This window comes from Castor canadensis, chromosome 17 (genome assembly GCF_047511655.1).
Source record: "Castor canadensis chromosome 17, mCasCan1.hap1v2, whole genome shotgun sequence".
NCBI classification, from domain to species: Eukaryota; Metazoa; Chordata; class Mammalia; order Rodentia; family Castoridae; genus Castor; species Castor canadensis.
Genome location: NC_133402.1, coordinates 882566 through 896196, shown reverse-complemented (window position 1 = coordinate 896196; position 13631 = coordinate 882566). Strand labels below are relative to the sequence as shown.

General features: G+C 56.8%; 1 protein-coding gene across 1 annotated transcript; it reads right to left on the bottom strand.

Annotated features, from left to right (window-relative positions):
• Positions 1 to 4198: 4198 nt before the first annotated feature.
• Positions 4199 to 13124, bottom strand: Sstr5 (somatostatin receptor 5). The gene is made up of 2 exons (XM_074059007.1): positions 13074 to 13124; positions 4199 to 7992 (listed from the first exon to the last, which is right to left on the bottom strand). The coding sequence occupies exon 2, from the start codon at positions 7951 to 7953 to the stop codon at positions 6862 to 6864; it is 1092 nt and encodes a 363-aa protein (XP_073915108.1). The 5' UTR covers positions 7954 to 7992; positions 13074 to 13124; the 3' UTR covers positions 4199 to 6861.
• Between the last annotated feature and the right edge of the window lie 507 nt (positions 13125 to 13631).

Here is a 13631-nt window from a genome sequence, read left to right as displayed (position 1 = left end):
AGGAGAAGAGCACAGATAGGGCCTGTGTGGGGCAGAAGCTTGAGATTTGGGGGTCCATAGCTGCTGTCTGCACCAGGCTCTGAGCAGGGGGGTCTTGGGACTCCCAGACAGTAGTTCTCTTCCCCAGCCCCAGACCAGCTGCCTCAGAGTTCACAGCCTCCATCATTGCAGAGTGCCAGGGCTGCTGGGTATAGGCAATACTGCCAGAAAAAGTCCTAGATCCACAGAGCCCAGAAAGTGCACATTGCAGGGCCGGGAGTTAGAGGAGCCAGACAGACCAGGGGGTCCCAGGCGGGTCCACAGCCAAGCTGCCCATTCAGAGGGACGGGTGGGCCTCTCTGAGAGTGAGGCAGGATAGGACAGTGGAAATGAGGAATGGGAAACAGGAGTCAGGAATTCAGAGATAAGCACTGTATTCACGAACAGCTTGATTCAAAGCACACAGGCACTGTTTTCTTTGCTTATTGAAGCTTCATGTTCTCTACCAAACTACAACATGCAGTTTAAAAAAAGGCCTCTCTCTCTCTCTCTCCCTTTCTCTCTCTCTCTCTCTCTCTCTCTCTCTCTCTCTCTCTCTCTCTCTCTCCCTCTCATCTTGCCTTCATGCCCAAATAATTCGTATTCTCTGGAATCTCAGCAAGAGTATCTTAAAGACAGTCTCCGATCCTGGGGAAAAACATTTGGTGCAATGACTCCTTTGATTATAGAAGTGTTTCCACATGAAAAGATCCCTCTCCAGGATGCACACCTGCCTTGGAAGGAGCATCCTTTGCTTATGGGAGGCTCAGGAGAAACACACATCTATGTCACAATGACACAAATTTACTAAACTGACCAGACTTGGTATCTCTGGGCCCAAATGATAATATGGAAACAATGTAACCGCAGGAGTGACTGGATGCCCCAGGAGTCCTGAACACAGGAGACCACTCACCCTCAGGCAAGTTTAAGTCAAACTCCAACCCACTTTTTCACCTCTGAAAAAGACTGCTGACTTTAGAGCTCCCAGTGCTTCTGTTCTCAGATGCCGCGCCCATCTACTGCCCTTTCTTTGCTTTGCTTTGCTAATTATCTCTCTTGGTCAGTACCTTCATACGTCCTAAGATTCTGTTTTCTTTTGCAACATCACGAGTCTGGTACCCAAGGGACAGGTGGAGGCCTCCTTCTTTTTGAGACCTCCTCCCTGGAGCCTCACCTGTTCCCACAACAGGAACAAATGTCTCCATGATCTGCAGGCACCAGCACAGAACCATATTAAGTCTGAGGCTGCAGCACAGGCATTACCAGGGCAGGAGGCCTCACCCTTTGGGAGGCCGCAAAGGGCAGCTGATAAACTCTGACTGCCATCGAGACGCAAGTTCTCAGAGAGCCCAGTGGGGGACGCCCGGCCAAGAGCATCATCACACTCCTGGGGATGTGCCAGGGGCCACTGCCAGCAGCGCTGTGTCCTACCAACCACTCCCAGCTTATTTATCTTAAAAAATGACTGAGAAGTGGAAGAGCACAAGATAAAGTCACAATTTGATTCCCTGCAAAGTGATAAAAGCCAGAGGGACTCAGCAAAGCCTGGTGGGGTGATAAGGGCGTTCCTCAGAGAAGAGGCTGGAGACGGAAAATCAATGGTAACCTTGCTGGTGTCAGAGCAATTAGAAGAAGGGAGGGGAGGAAGCAGTTCCACCGCACCCAGGCCCCCAGCTGGGCAGACTCAGCTTTCATCAGGAATGTTCTTGCTGCCTCCACAAGGAGAAAATTAGGAAAATGCAAATACACGGACAGCCCTGTGATATCTGGGGAGCAGGTCACTCCATATTGATTTTTCAGCTGACTGGAATTCCAATAAAAATCCAATTTTAGATCGTTAGGTGAAATTCTCACAATATGCAATTTTCCATTTTGAGGTGAACAGCCGGGTAGCATTTAGTGCTTTTGTCACCACCTCTGTCACGCTCCTAATGTATTTCACACCCCCAGGAGTCTGTGTGCACCAGGCTGCTGATCCACTCCCTCCCCAGCCTCCTGTCCCTGTAGATCTGCCTGTTCTGGACACCTCGTGTAAGCAGGATCACACAACACCTGTCCTTCGGGGGCTGGCTTCTCTTATCAAGTGTGTTTCAGAGCTTCCTCCTTGTAGCAGTTGTCAGAGATTTGTTTCTTTTCACTGCTGAGTAATACTCCACATTTGTGCACCCAACATTTGCCACTAAACATCTGGGTGGTGTCTACCTTTTGCCTATTATATAGGCAACCCTTTCTTTAAAGCTATGTAGAAATAGTGTTGACAAGAACCTGTTGGATTGAACACACAAGAAGATTCTACAGTGATTTCTGCTCCTTATAAATTTTTATGAAGCACAAAGACAGCAAACATATTCCAAATGTCCACTGATGACAAAGGCGGTGCCCAGGTATGATGGAGAGCCTATCATTCAGGAAATTCTGACACCTGCTACAACTTGGATGAACTTTGAGGACGTGATGCTACCTGAAAAAAATCAGCCACCGAAGGGCAAATACACTGGATTCCATTGCGCCAGATCCCCGGAGAAGTGAAATGGCATCGCCAGGCTGGGGGGAAGGAAGCCATAGCCAGGTGGGGGGCAGGAGAAGCAGCCCCATCACAGGACCTCTGCCTCGTTCCAGGGACTCTGATGCAATCCCAGAGGGCTAAGTTAGGAATGAAGGGACACATTTCTGAGGGCACAGGTCTGGCCAGTGACTCTTTCCCACAGCTCCAGTCCCTGTGGGAGGGAGACAGGTCCAGATGGCAGGTAAGGGTGGGAGACCAGAGCCCTGACTCATGGGAAAGCTCCTGGCACCCCCACCCCTGACCACCCACTCAGGCTCAATGACCACACAAGCACTGACTTGAGTGGGGGGGGCTGGGTGTCCCCAATTTGCGCACCCCATCTGGACTTTCCCACAGCCCTGCACTGACCACTGATCTAATGGGCCCCCTACAACTACTTCCAGTTGAGCAGTCCTGCAGAGTATGGAAGGGCGGGCAGACAGGAAGAGGCCGTGAGAGGTCTCTGCTCTCTCAGATGGGCCATCACCGGCCCCTCCATCTCTAGGTTCTGATGAGCCTGTTCCCTAGGCTTCCCCCCAGGGTGGACAAGCTGCCAGCCAACTTCCTTTTATTACAAACTATTGGAATTGAGTGGCACCTGTTTCCCATGACGGGATGAGGCCCCAGGGTCCCAGAGGGGCATGAGAGAGACATGAGCAAACATCCCCAGCCTGGCTCCCTGGGACCCCACAGTGTCCTTCTGCCTGGCTCCTACCCGTGGGGTCCCACCTGGTGGGAGGCATCAGTGTTCCCAGGCCCTGGCCCAGTGACAGCTATAATGGCAACATGCTGCCAATGTCCTCCCCTCCCCCAGGCTACCTTTTGATGGGCAGCCCCTCCTCATCCTTCCTTGGACCCACCCAGGACACCCTGACCATGCTCCCGCAGATGAGGGTAGTGGGCGGGGAGGAGTCACTGCCCACCGGGCTGCCACCCCAGCCTTGCTCAGCCTCGAGATGAGCCTTGGATCCCACAGTTATGGGGGACCAACACCCATTCTGCCTGGGGGCTGCTTCCTCATCACCCACCCTTCTCAGTCTGCACCCCACCCCACCCAGCAAACAGACACCTCCTGTTCCCTGTCCTAGTCCCTGCCCTGCAGGCCGGATTTCCTGAGCAAGGTCACTCTGTGAGTCGCTGGAGCCCAGCAGCCAATAAAACCTATTGATGCGCACAGAGAGCCCATAAAGCAGGTCACTGCCGTGCCCCCCCCCCCCGCCCCAGGATGTTTGCTCTTTGCCACCCCTGCAACCCCCGGCGGCTCAAAATGGTGGTGGCCTGTGGTTCCTAGAGTCCTTACCCACCCACAGCCTCTCAGTCACAGTGGTGATGTGGGTGGGGGCAGCCCAGCTCCCTTGAAGCTGTTCAGGGCTCCCGGCAGGTGCCCGTGGTGTGTCTGGATCCTCATCGCCTACTCTGTGTTCCCTAGGTGCTTCTGTGCATACCAGCCAAGTCACATCCCTGGTGTGCAGAAACTCTGAGAACATCCCACAGGTCCTGGGAACATTCTGGGGTGTCTCCTTGCCTTGTTCCCTAAGCAGGAATCCCCTTTCCCCCACCTCCCCAATGACCATGGTCTGCCTTATCAACACCCTTGGCCCCACCCCACTCATTCACCTGCCTGTCCCTGGTGGCCTGCCCTCTGTATGCTGTCCATATCAGGCTCATGTTGGGTGATTCCCTCCTCTGATCTCTCCTGTCCTCTGGCTAGTGTCCCTGTGGCCCATCCTTCCTTGCTGTGGCTTGTGATGAAGCCCCTGGAGCATGGCCAGGCTGCATCTGCTCCTTTTTCCCACTCCATTCCAAGACAGAGAGCTCCTGCATCTTCACAGGTGCTGTTCCCTCTGCATCCACCTCAGCTTTGGATCATAGGGCCACACCTCAGGTGGGCACATGGCAGGCACACATGGCTGTGTTTCTAGGTGTCTGCCAGGCCAGGGGCTGTGGGCAGCAAGATGTGATCAGGCTCAGCTGTCAGGGAGCACCACCAGGAGTTTATTGTCTCCTCCTCCCTCCTTGGAGTCAGCATGGTTGAAGCTACCAGAGAGGACCTATGCTGCTCGGGTTTGGTCTGGGGAGTGTGTGCACCTGACCAGAGTGAAGCTGTGACCAAAGGTGTGCAGGTGAGCCATGTGTGGCCAGGTAGCCAGACTGTAGGCACATGGGGCTGTGAGGCTGGTGTGTGGGACAGAGGGAAACAGGGTCCCTAGAGCTGGGGCCTGGACAGTGCTGCAGGCCACACAGGGCCTGAGGTAGAGAGCAGGGTGCCCCTAGGCGCAGGGCCATCCTGAGAAGCACATTGCATCCATCATGATGTCACTCAGTTTCCTCCTGTAAGAGGCACTGACCATCTCTCCATGGACAGGACACACACATGCACACAGCTGTTCTCCCATGGGGCACTCTAGGCTGCCTCGGCCTGGGGAGAAGCTCTCCATGTCAAATCAAGGAGCTGAGACTTCAGGGCCCCCTGCTCACTCCCCTGAGCCAACTGGGGTGGGGGTTCAGCATGAACTGGCCTTGGTTTTCCTTGAGCAGACCGTTCCACCCCCGCTCCCCTCACTTGGGATGCTGGCCTTGGTGGGCAGAGTGAGTTCTGTTCCTAACTCCTGGAGACTCAGGCAGAGTTCCATGGGAACCACATGGAGCCACAATGATCCCAGAAAGGGCCAACTCCCACCCTTTTTTGAACCATTTAGCCACCTGTCTTATCCTGTAACCATCCCTGATCCCCACTTCCAGCCAGATTGAGTCACCCCCACCCCGTCTTTTCTAGGCTTGGCTCTGCTTGGCTGGGGCTGGGGGCCAGAAGGCCTAGCACCTACCAAAAAGCCCCTGTTTACACTGACTTCATTCTGCTCCAGGAACAGTATTTGCTTTGGGAAAGAATCAAACATTTATTCTCTAATTTATTCGGGGAGCTGTCTGTCAAACATGAGCACCATCATTGCACAGAACAGGCTTCCAGGCCTGGTTCTGTCTGGGGGTCATTTTTGTCTGAAACCCAGCAGATAACCTCAGCTCTTCCTAGCCTATCCCACTGGCCTGGCCCCTGTGTACCTTCTGGGGGACCCAGTCAGACCAGGGCTGCCCCATAGCAGAGTCTGGCAGAATTGACTTCTTTCTGAAGCCTCAGAGATGGCTGAGGTACCTTGGGGACCTCAGCAAGATGTGGAAGTGGGGGCTTTCAGGGATGGGTGGGCAGGGAGTGCAGTACTGGGCTGGCCAGATTCCCCAGGGACTGATAACCACCATTTATAGTCCCTACACAGTGCTATCCATCCAGCCCTCTTCCCAGCCTCTGCTATTTACACTGGGAGGGAGCTTCCCGCTGCCGTCTGTTCGGCCTGCTCTCTCTCCTGGCCCAGAGGCTCTGCATGAAACTGTGGGCTCCTTTAGGTGCCCTCAGGGACACCTCCAATGGGGCCCCTGCCCCTTGTATCTCTCCTTCCTGGGAGGCTCAGACAAAAGCAATGTCCCTATGCCTGCCCCCCACCCCCTGCACTGTGGAGCCTGGGTTCATTCACCTCACTTGGACAGTGATTGCACAGTGGACAGTCAAGGTGGTGGGTGGCAGGCAGGCAGACAGGCAGGTGAAGGCCCTGAAGCAGTGTCTCCTCTGGGATTCCAGTGGACCCTAGCAATCCCAGGGTCAGTGTAGGTTGGCACCTGCTGCCTCCAAAGTCAACACAGCTGCAGGGCCACTGTGAAGCTGGTGCGGCTGTCCAGCCCCTGGAAATCCTGTGGAGCAGAGGCTGCAACCAAGCACATTTGGGGCATCTTTAATTCTACAGAGCAGCACTTGGACACTGACCAGATGACACAGAGCTCACACAACGAGGGGTGCATGCAACTAGTGGAGACCAGGCAGGTCCAGCACGGCTTTGGTGCGGGTGGTCACCAGTTCACACCAGTGGTCAGGAAGAGCCTCTTGCCCCAGCTGGCCTTCTGGAAAATTGCTCCCCTGGTGTGGGAGGCTGGCAAGGACCAGGCCACGATGGGGTGGAGATGCCCAGGCACTTCTGGGGTTGAGTTCCCTCCTGGTGTTGAGCCTGTCACACCCTTCTCCTCCAACCCCCAGATCCTGGCCTGGCAGAAAGGATGGCAGGAGTTACTGTCAGTTGCCACACCACAGGGCATGTCCACTCATCACCTGGCCCCAGACAGCCCTGTCTTTATGCTACCACCGAGAGTCCAACTCTTAGGCTTGGAGTGGGGGGCATCTCACACACCTCCACATCCCAGAGGACAACATCACAGAGGCCCCATAAGAGCCGGGTGCTCCCCGTGACTCCTCACAGCCTGCTGGTCTGCATGCGACCGTTGGCCTCACAACTGCGTGAGGGCAGTACGGTTTCCTGAGGCCGCCCACTCTTGTCCAGCCGTGGCTCTATGGCATCTGCGTCCTCTGTGCCATAGCCCCGACGGAAACACAGGACCTTCCGGAAACTCTGGCGGAAGTTGTCGGAGAGAAAGCCATAAAGAAGCGGGTTGGCACAGCTGTTGGCATAGGACAGGACCACCACGAAGAAGTAGAGGCCAGCAGAGGCCGGCTCCTCGGGCAGCGTGAAGGCCAAGTTGACAATGTTGACGATGAAGAAAGGCAGCCAGCAGCCCACAAACACCAGCACCACCACCACCACCATGCGGGTCACCTTGCGCTCTGAGCGCCGCCGCCGTGAGGAGCCCACCTGCACGCCTGCAGCCTTCACCCTCACCACGATGAGCAGGTAGCAGAGGCAGATGACCAACAGAGGCCCGAAGAAGCCCAGCACTGACGTGTAGGTGATGAAGACCGTGCCCCACAGCCCCACGGGCTCCGGCCAGCTGAGGTTACAGGTGCCCCAGCCCTCCTGGATGTCGGCGAAGACCAGGAGCGGGAGGGACATGAGCAGGGAGAAGGCCCAGACGGCAGCGCTGGCCAGTTTGGCCACCCGTGGGCGGCGCCACCGGGCAGAGCGGAGCGGGTGCACCACAGCCAGGTAGCGGTCTACGCTCATGACAGTCAGGCAGAAGATGCTGGTGAACTGATTAATGCCGTCCAGCGTCATCACCAGGCGGCACAGGAAGGGGCCGAAGGGCCAGTAGGACACAGCGTTCTGCGTGGCCAGGAAGGGCAGCCCCAGCATGAGCAGCACGTCTGCCACGGCCAGGTTGAGGATGTACACGTTGGTGACCGTCTTCATCTTAGCGTGACGCAGTACCACATAGATGACCAGCGTGTTGCCGCCCAGTCCCACGGCACACACCAGCAGGTACAAGATGGGCACCAGTACTGCCCGGGCCCCTGCTGACGGCACTGGCTCTGCCATTGTTCCATTGTGGTCAGCTCTGGGGGCAGCTGAGGCATTCCAGCCGGATGTGGAGGCCAGGAACAGGGGCTCCATGGCAGCGGCCAGAGGCCAATCACCAGCTGGTGTCCGCCTCTGTGGAAGAAGAAGGGGACGCGGTGAGCAGGACACATCCAGGCATTCCTTCCTCCTACCCGTCCCCGGGCCGCCTGCTCGACGGCAGCGGGTAAACACCATTAGTCATGTTCAACTCGGCCGGGAATCACATTAAGCAAATTGTTTGGAAAACAAGCCCAGAGAGGAAGGAGCAGCCACCGTGGGGACACAGCCAAGAGGTACGCTGTCTGTCAATACCGCAGTGGCTGGCCTATGACCTGCGCCCCCGTGGCTCCCACGGCTTGGCCTCGGCCATCCGGCACTGTCTCCCTGAGGCTTCTCAGATCCCTGTGGGGGAGGTGCAGCCGGGCAGGACAGTGACAGACGCCCAGTGGAGATCAGCATCCCAGGGCTTCCAGACCACAGGAGAGGCAGCCGGTGGACAGGGAGAGGGACGGAGGCAAAGAGGCTACGGCTGCCGCAGACCTGTCACATCCCACTGATTCCAGCAGCATGTGTGGTGCCCAGAAGTGGGCTGGGCCTCCCTTCTGCAGGAGGACCTGTTGGCATCAACCTGGCTCTAGGGATGTCATCCCCTGGCAAGCAGTGCTCATCCCCCAGCAGGGCCTGTTCTGAGAGTCTGTGCAACAGCAATGACCCCAGAGGTCCCTGAGCCTGGACAGTGGTTGGTCAGCCTGCCCATCCCTGGACAGATGATGCTGGGCTATGGCAACCTGGGAAATAACCAGACTGGGTGTTGTCATTGCAGCTTCCAGGGACACATGTTGGGGCACCTTCTGGGGCATGGGCTCCCTCAGCTGCTTGCTTGGCCAGGATGGGGTTCTGTCCCCTCCACAACAATAACAGATATTCCTTAAGCTCCAGGCTGAGGGCACCGTGTGGAATATAGTAGACATGGGTCCTCCCCACACTGCATGGACACCCTGGATGAGTGGACTCACGGGATGCACAGAACGGTGACGGCTAAAGGAAGCACACAGGGCTGAGGACACAGCCTTCAAGGGGCACATGCCTGGCAGCCCACAGAGGGGCAGAGCCAGGGGAAGAATTGTGGCCCAGAGGGAGGAGAGGAGGAGGCAGATGCAATTCCTTCACGGAGAGCCCAACAGGCATGGGGAGGGGGAGTCGGTGCCTGTCAGATCACTTTGTGTTTTTCTGTATGTTTGGCATCGTCACAAAGATGGTGATGCTTGAGAGAAAATAAACACCTCCTCTGATGAGGACACCAGGCAGTGCTGACACATGGGCTCAGTGATGCCAGGTGGCCAGCAAGGCACCAAGTACCCAGAGGGCATAGCCGTGTTGCAGAAGCCCTCAGTGTGAGCCAGACTGTCAGCTGTGCTGACCTGGAGCCTGGGCCTACTCAGCTGGTCTGCAGTGGCCCAAGTCACCACAGACAGGGAACACCCCAGCAGCTACCAGGGCAGAACTGGACCCTGAGGATACCAGGGACCAGGTGGAAGAAATCCGAACAGGGGAAAAAGGGACAAGAGTGGGGGATCCCAGAACAAACATCCCCACCAATGACAAAAAGCAAACTTCCCTCCCCATAAGACCACACACCAAAAACTCCAAGTTTTTGAGGCTCACCAATGCTAAGAAACATGACCTAGAAAATCAACAAGGGGAGATGGATTAGCAGATTTCTTTCAGGTAAAATAAAAATATGACTTAACCAGTATGCTTAGAACATACTGGATTCTCAGTGAGGCACAAATATTATGGAGTAAACTTGACTTTGAATAAAATGAACAGGTGTCTACTCTTAAAAACCACAGATCTTGGGTGTGGAAAAGGCCACCACTTAAATAAACTAACAACAACTATAAAACCCCATGGCCACAAATGTCAGGATCAATTGGTCTAGATGGCGTCGAAGAGAGAATCAGTGCATTGGAAGAGGCTGAAGGATCTAAACACAGCAGAGACAGGAAAGTCAAGCAGAGGCTACGAGAAATGAAGGGGAGGGCAAAGGCATGCCTTTCAGAGAGCATGTCAGGTGCCGGGCTTCTCCAGGATAGGCCTAAGTTCTGTCCTTACAGGATGAAGTCATAATACCCTAAATATCACCACTGAGCTGCAGTCATGAAAAAGGGGAAATCCTGGCCTGGGGATATAGCTCAGTGTAGAGCTTGCCTAGTGTGCGTGAGGCCCTGGATTGTATTCCCAGCATTGGGAAAAAAAAAAAAAGAAAATTCTAATGTATGGCAGCTGGAGACAAGATGGAAATCCCATAAGGCATGACAATGACAACTTTCCATCAGTAAAGAGAAGACAGAAGAGACAGAGCCTGTGTGCAAATCCCCCAAGAGAGACAAAGCTGACAGCCCAGAGTCCTGGACTTGCTGCCTCTGGGTGCAGAATCCCAGCAGCTGGTGTGCTGTGGTCCTTTGTGAGGTGTGTGACAAAACCTGGGATGTATCTCAAGTGGTAGAGCTCTTGTTTAGCATGCTCGAGGCTCTGGGTTCCATCCCCAGTACCATGAAACAAAACAAACAGACCTATTTAACAAAAAGATTCAGGTCAACATTGTGGGATGACTGGATTGTGAGACAGTGCTGGGAGTCTTGTTGATGCCTCTCTAGACCCTCTGGGCTGAAAGAGTGTCCCTGGGTTGGGGACGAGGGTGGCTTCAGCTGGAGCCCACACTCACCCATGGCTTCAGCTGGCATTCGTGCCTAGCTGGGAGTGGCCTCTCTTGGAGGACTCAGACAAAGGCTGCTCTGGATCTGCTCCCAGGACCCAACCCCCAACAGCCCCTCCCACATCTAAATTGAACATCGAAAGTAACGTTTACAGCTTCCCTGGGCAGTATGTGAAGAACAGACTGTAAAAGGGCCAAGGTCTAGAGACAGGCGGGGGGCTATGTGAATCCAGGTGAACAGGACACACAGGCCAGCTTCGGAGGACTGCAGCTCACCAAGACATCAAGGAGGGGCTTCCAGCCCTTGCCTCCTGGAACCTGAGGTGAGCCCCGAAGGTGGGCTACCCACTCCTGGAGGGGAGAAGGCTGAGGGATCAGGGCCTCCCCAGCAGGGTCCTGGGCTTCCTAGCTCTTGAATGCACACTTGATCTTAAATCAAATAAGCTCTTTGTCTTGTTGGTAGCTCTCAGCCTCTGGGGCTTTTCTGAGGCCGCTCCCAGGCTCCACATTGCCCAGAGCCCAGGAGGGGCTTAGCAGGCTGCCAGCCCCTGCCTCTGCCATCCCTGTAAATACTCAACCCCCCAGGTACAGTTCACAGCAGCAAAGAACAAAATAGGCCCCAGCACCGAGGCTGCCTCTTGGAACATAATTCCACAAGAGCCATTATTCCTAAGAGCAATCTTCTTAGTCACAAAAACTACACACTCATGGGAAAATTGCCCTTGAGCCCTTTCAACTGTGGGGAGATTCAGCTAGGGAGAAACTGACCATGGGGCCTTTCACATCCAGAGCCCCTACCAGACAGGAGCTGCTCAGCCAGCCCACCATGAGCACTGGGAACAGGCCCCACCCCACCCACCAAACCCCCAGAACTGGTGTGGGATCGTGCGTAAGTCATGGGACCGATGAAATAAGCTTGGTATGCAAGATGCTTTGTGCAGTGCTCCCACAAGTCACCCCAAACAGCCCAGCATCTCCCCAGCATGAGGAAAGGCGTCTTTCCCAGCTCCTGGGAGAAGGGGAACAGGGGTTTCCCAGGGGTCTGAGGACAGGGATGGGCTTCAGAGCCTGAGCCTGGTGGCTGGAGGTCAGGCCAGCCCAACAACAGAACAGCTCTGGGAGCTGCAGAGTGGACAGAGCAGCACAGGGCTCTCCTCTCTGGACACAGCAGCACAGGACACCTCTCTGGCAACTGCAGGTGTCCGGTGCCCCTCCTTGTGCTAAGACAGGAGCAAAGAGGGTTCAGACAACCACCCAATCCCAGCCTCTTACAGGGGCACTTTTCTGACCTCTACTTCCAGTTTGTAGAGGGTCAGCCCCACCTCTGTGTCCAATGGTGACCCCCCCCACACACACACTCCTGCCCCTCCCCTAAATGCACTCCACTGTCCTGACTGCCGTGGCCTGGGCCAGAGACAGAATGCTCTTACCAGGGGAAACTGAGGTTGGTTGGGTGCAGGAGGGTGGTAAGTCCTCCACAGCCCCAGCTGAGACAGGTGGGTCACACCCCAGGAACACGTTTTAAGATCACCTTTCACCCCCAGCCCACTTCTTCCGGGGAACCAATGGTGGATCCAATGCTGGATCACCTCTGACCAAGGCTTCCACCCCTGCTACCCAGGGATGCCTCCTCTTTAGAAGACGCTAACAACAGCCGCGACTGTCGAACTTTGGGCGTCTCCTGGCTCTCGCTACCCTGGGAGCACGCAGGTCTGTGGGAGGGGAGGGACCGCACGCCCGTGAACCTTCCAGGGCATGTTGGAGGTGACATGGGGTGCAGTGAATAAATGACCAGGCAGGGGCACCCGCAGCATTCCCCGCCCCCACCAGTGTGGGCAGGTACCCCCCTGAACCCCGAGCCTGGGCACCGCATCTATGCGCGCCCCAGGCCGCAGCCCCAGGCACTAGCCGGACTCCGCCGTCTCGCAGCTCATGCTGCCGCCACCCCCGTGTCCTTGCGCACAGCCGGGGACCCCATCTCACAGGACGCCGTGCCGCGCCCTCGGACCTCTCCTTCCGCGCGCCCAGCGTTCCTGCCCCCTCCAGCAGCCGGAGGCGAGTCTGCAGCGGCACCCACCGTGGAGAGGTCGGACCCGGGGGCGCAGTGAGCAGAGCGGGGCCATCGGGGCCCCTGGTGCTTTCTGTCCTGAGCCGGACACACGGGGTGGCCACTGTCGTTGAGGCCTGCGGACCGCGAGAGCAGGGGAGCGGAGAGGTGGGGGGGGGAGTGCAGGTCCAAGGCCCGGGTGTGGACGCAAGAGGGACACCGGGCAGCGGCAGGTGGGCCCCACGGGTGTCCAGAGAGCGTGTGGGGACCACGGCACGCCGCAGGCAGGGAGCGAGCAGCGGGAGCCACGGCCGGGGCGCGCGGGGCTGAGCGCTGAGACCGCGGGAGAGGATGACAGACCTGCGCGGGACCCTGGCCAGGGCGCGGGGCAGGGACGCACGCACTCACCGGCCGGGTCAACGCCTCCAGCTCAGCTGTGCGCCAGCTCTACGTTTGCTGGCTCTGGGCTGCAGGGCGCCGGCGGGGAGGCGGGGCGGGGCGAGCACCTGGGGGGGGGGCGGGTCACGTGCGGTGGGGGCCTGGCGCGTGCCGCTGGAGGTGGTAGGCGTGGCGTGGACTACATCACCAGCTCTGCTCACCTCCAGCCGGACCCTATCTTGGGACCTTCCCCTGAACCTTTGCACATGGGCTGCATTCTTGTCCCATTGGCACAGTGACTCCGACGCCCCGCCTGCGAACCCACCCATTCTCTCGCTGTCCACTCTGGGCGGCAGACCCCAGTGTGGAGGGTCTTGCAGCTAGCAAGGAGGGGGGGGGGTCCTTCTAGAGCCCTGGAGGGTTTGGGGAGTGAAGAGGTCCTCACTTGGGAACAAGCACTGGGGCCCTGTGGAGGTGTCTCTGGGATGGGGGTTGCACTAGTAAACTGCGGGGGATGATGGCGGAAGAGCAGAAGGGCTTGATGATGTCGGGAGTTCCAGGAGACGTCACGCACTTCTTTGCGTTTCA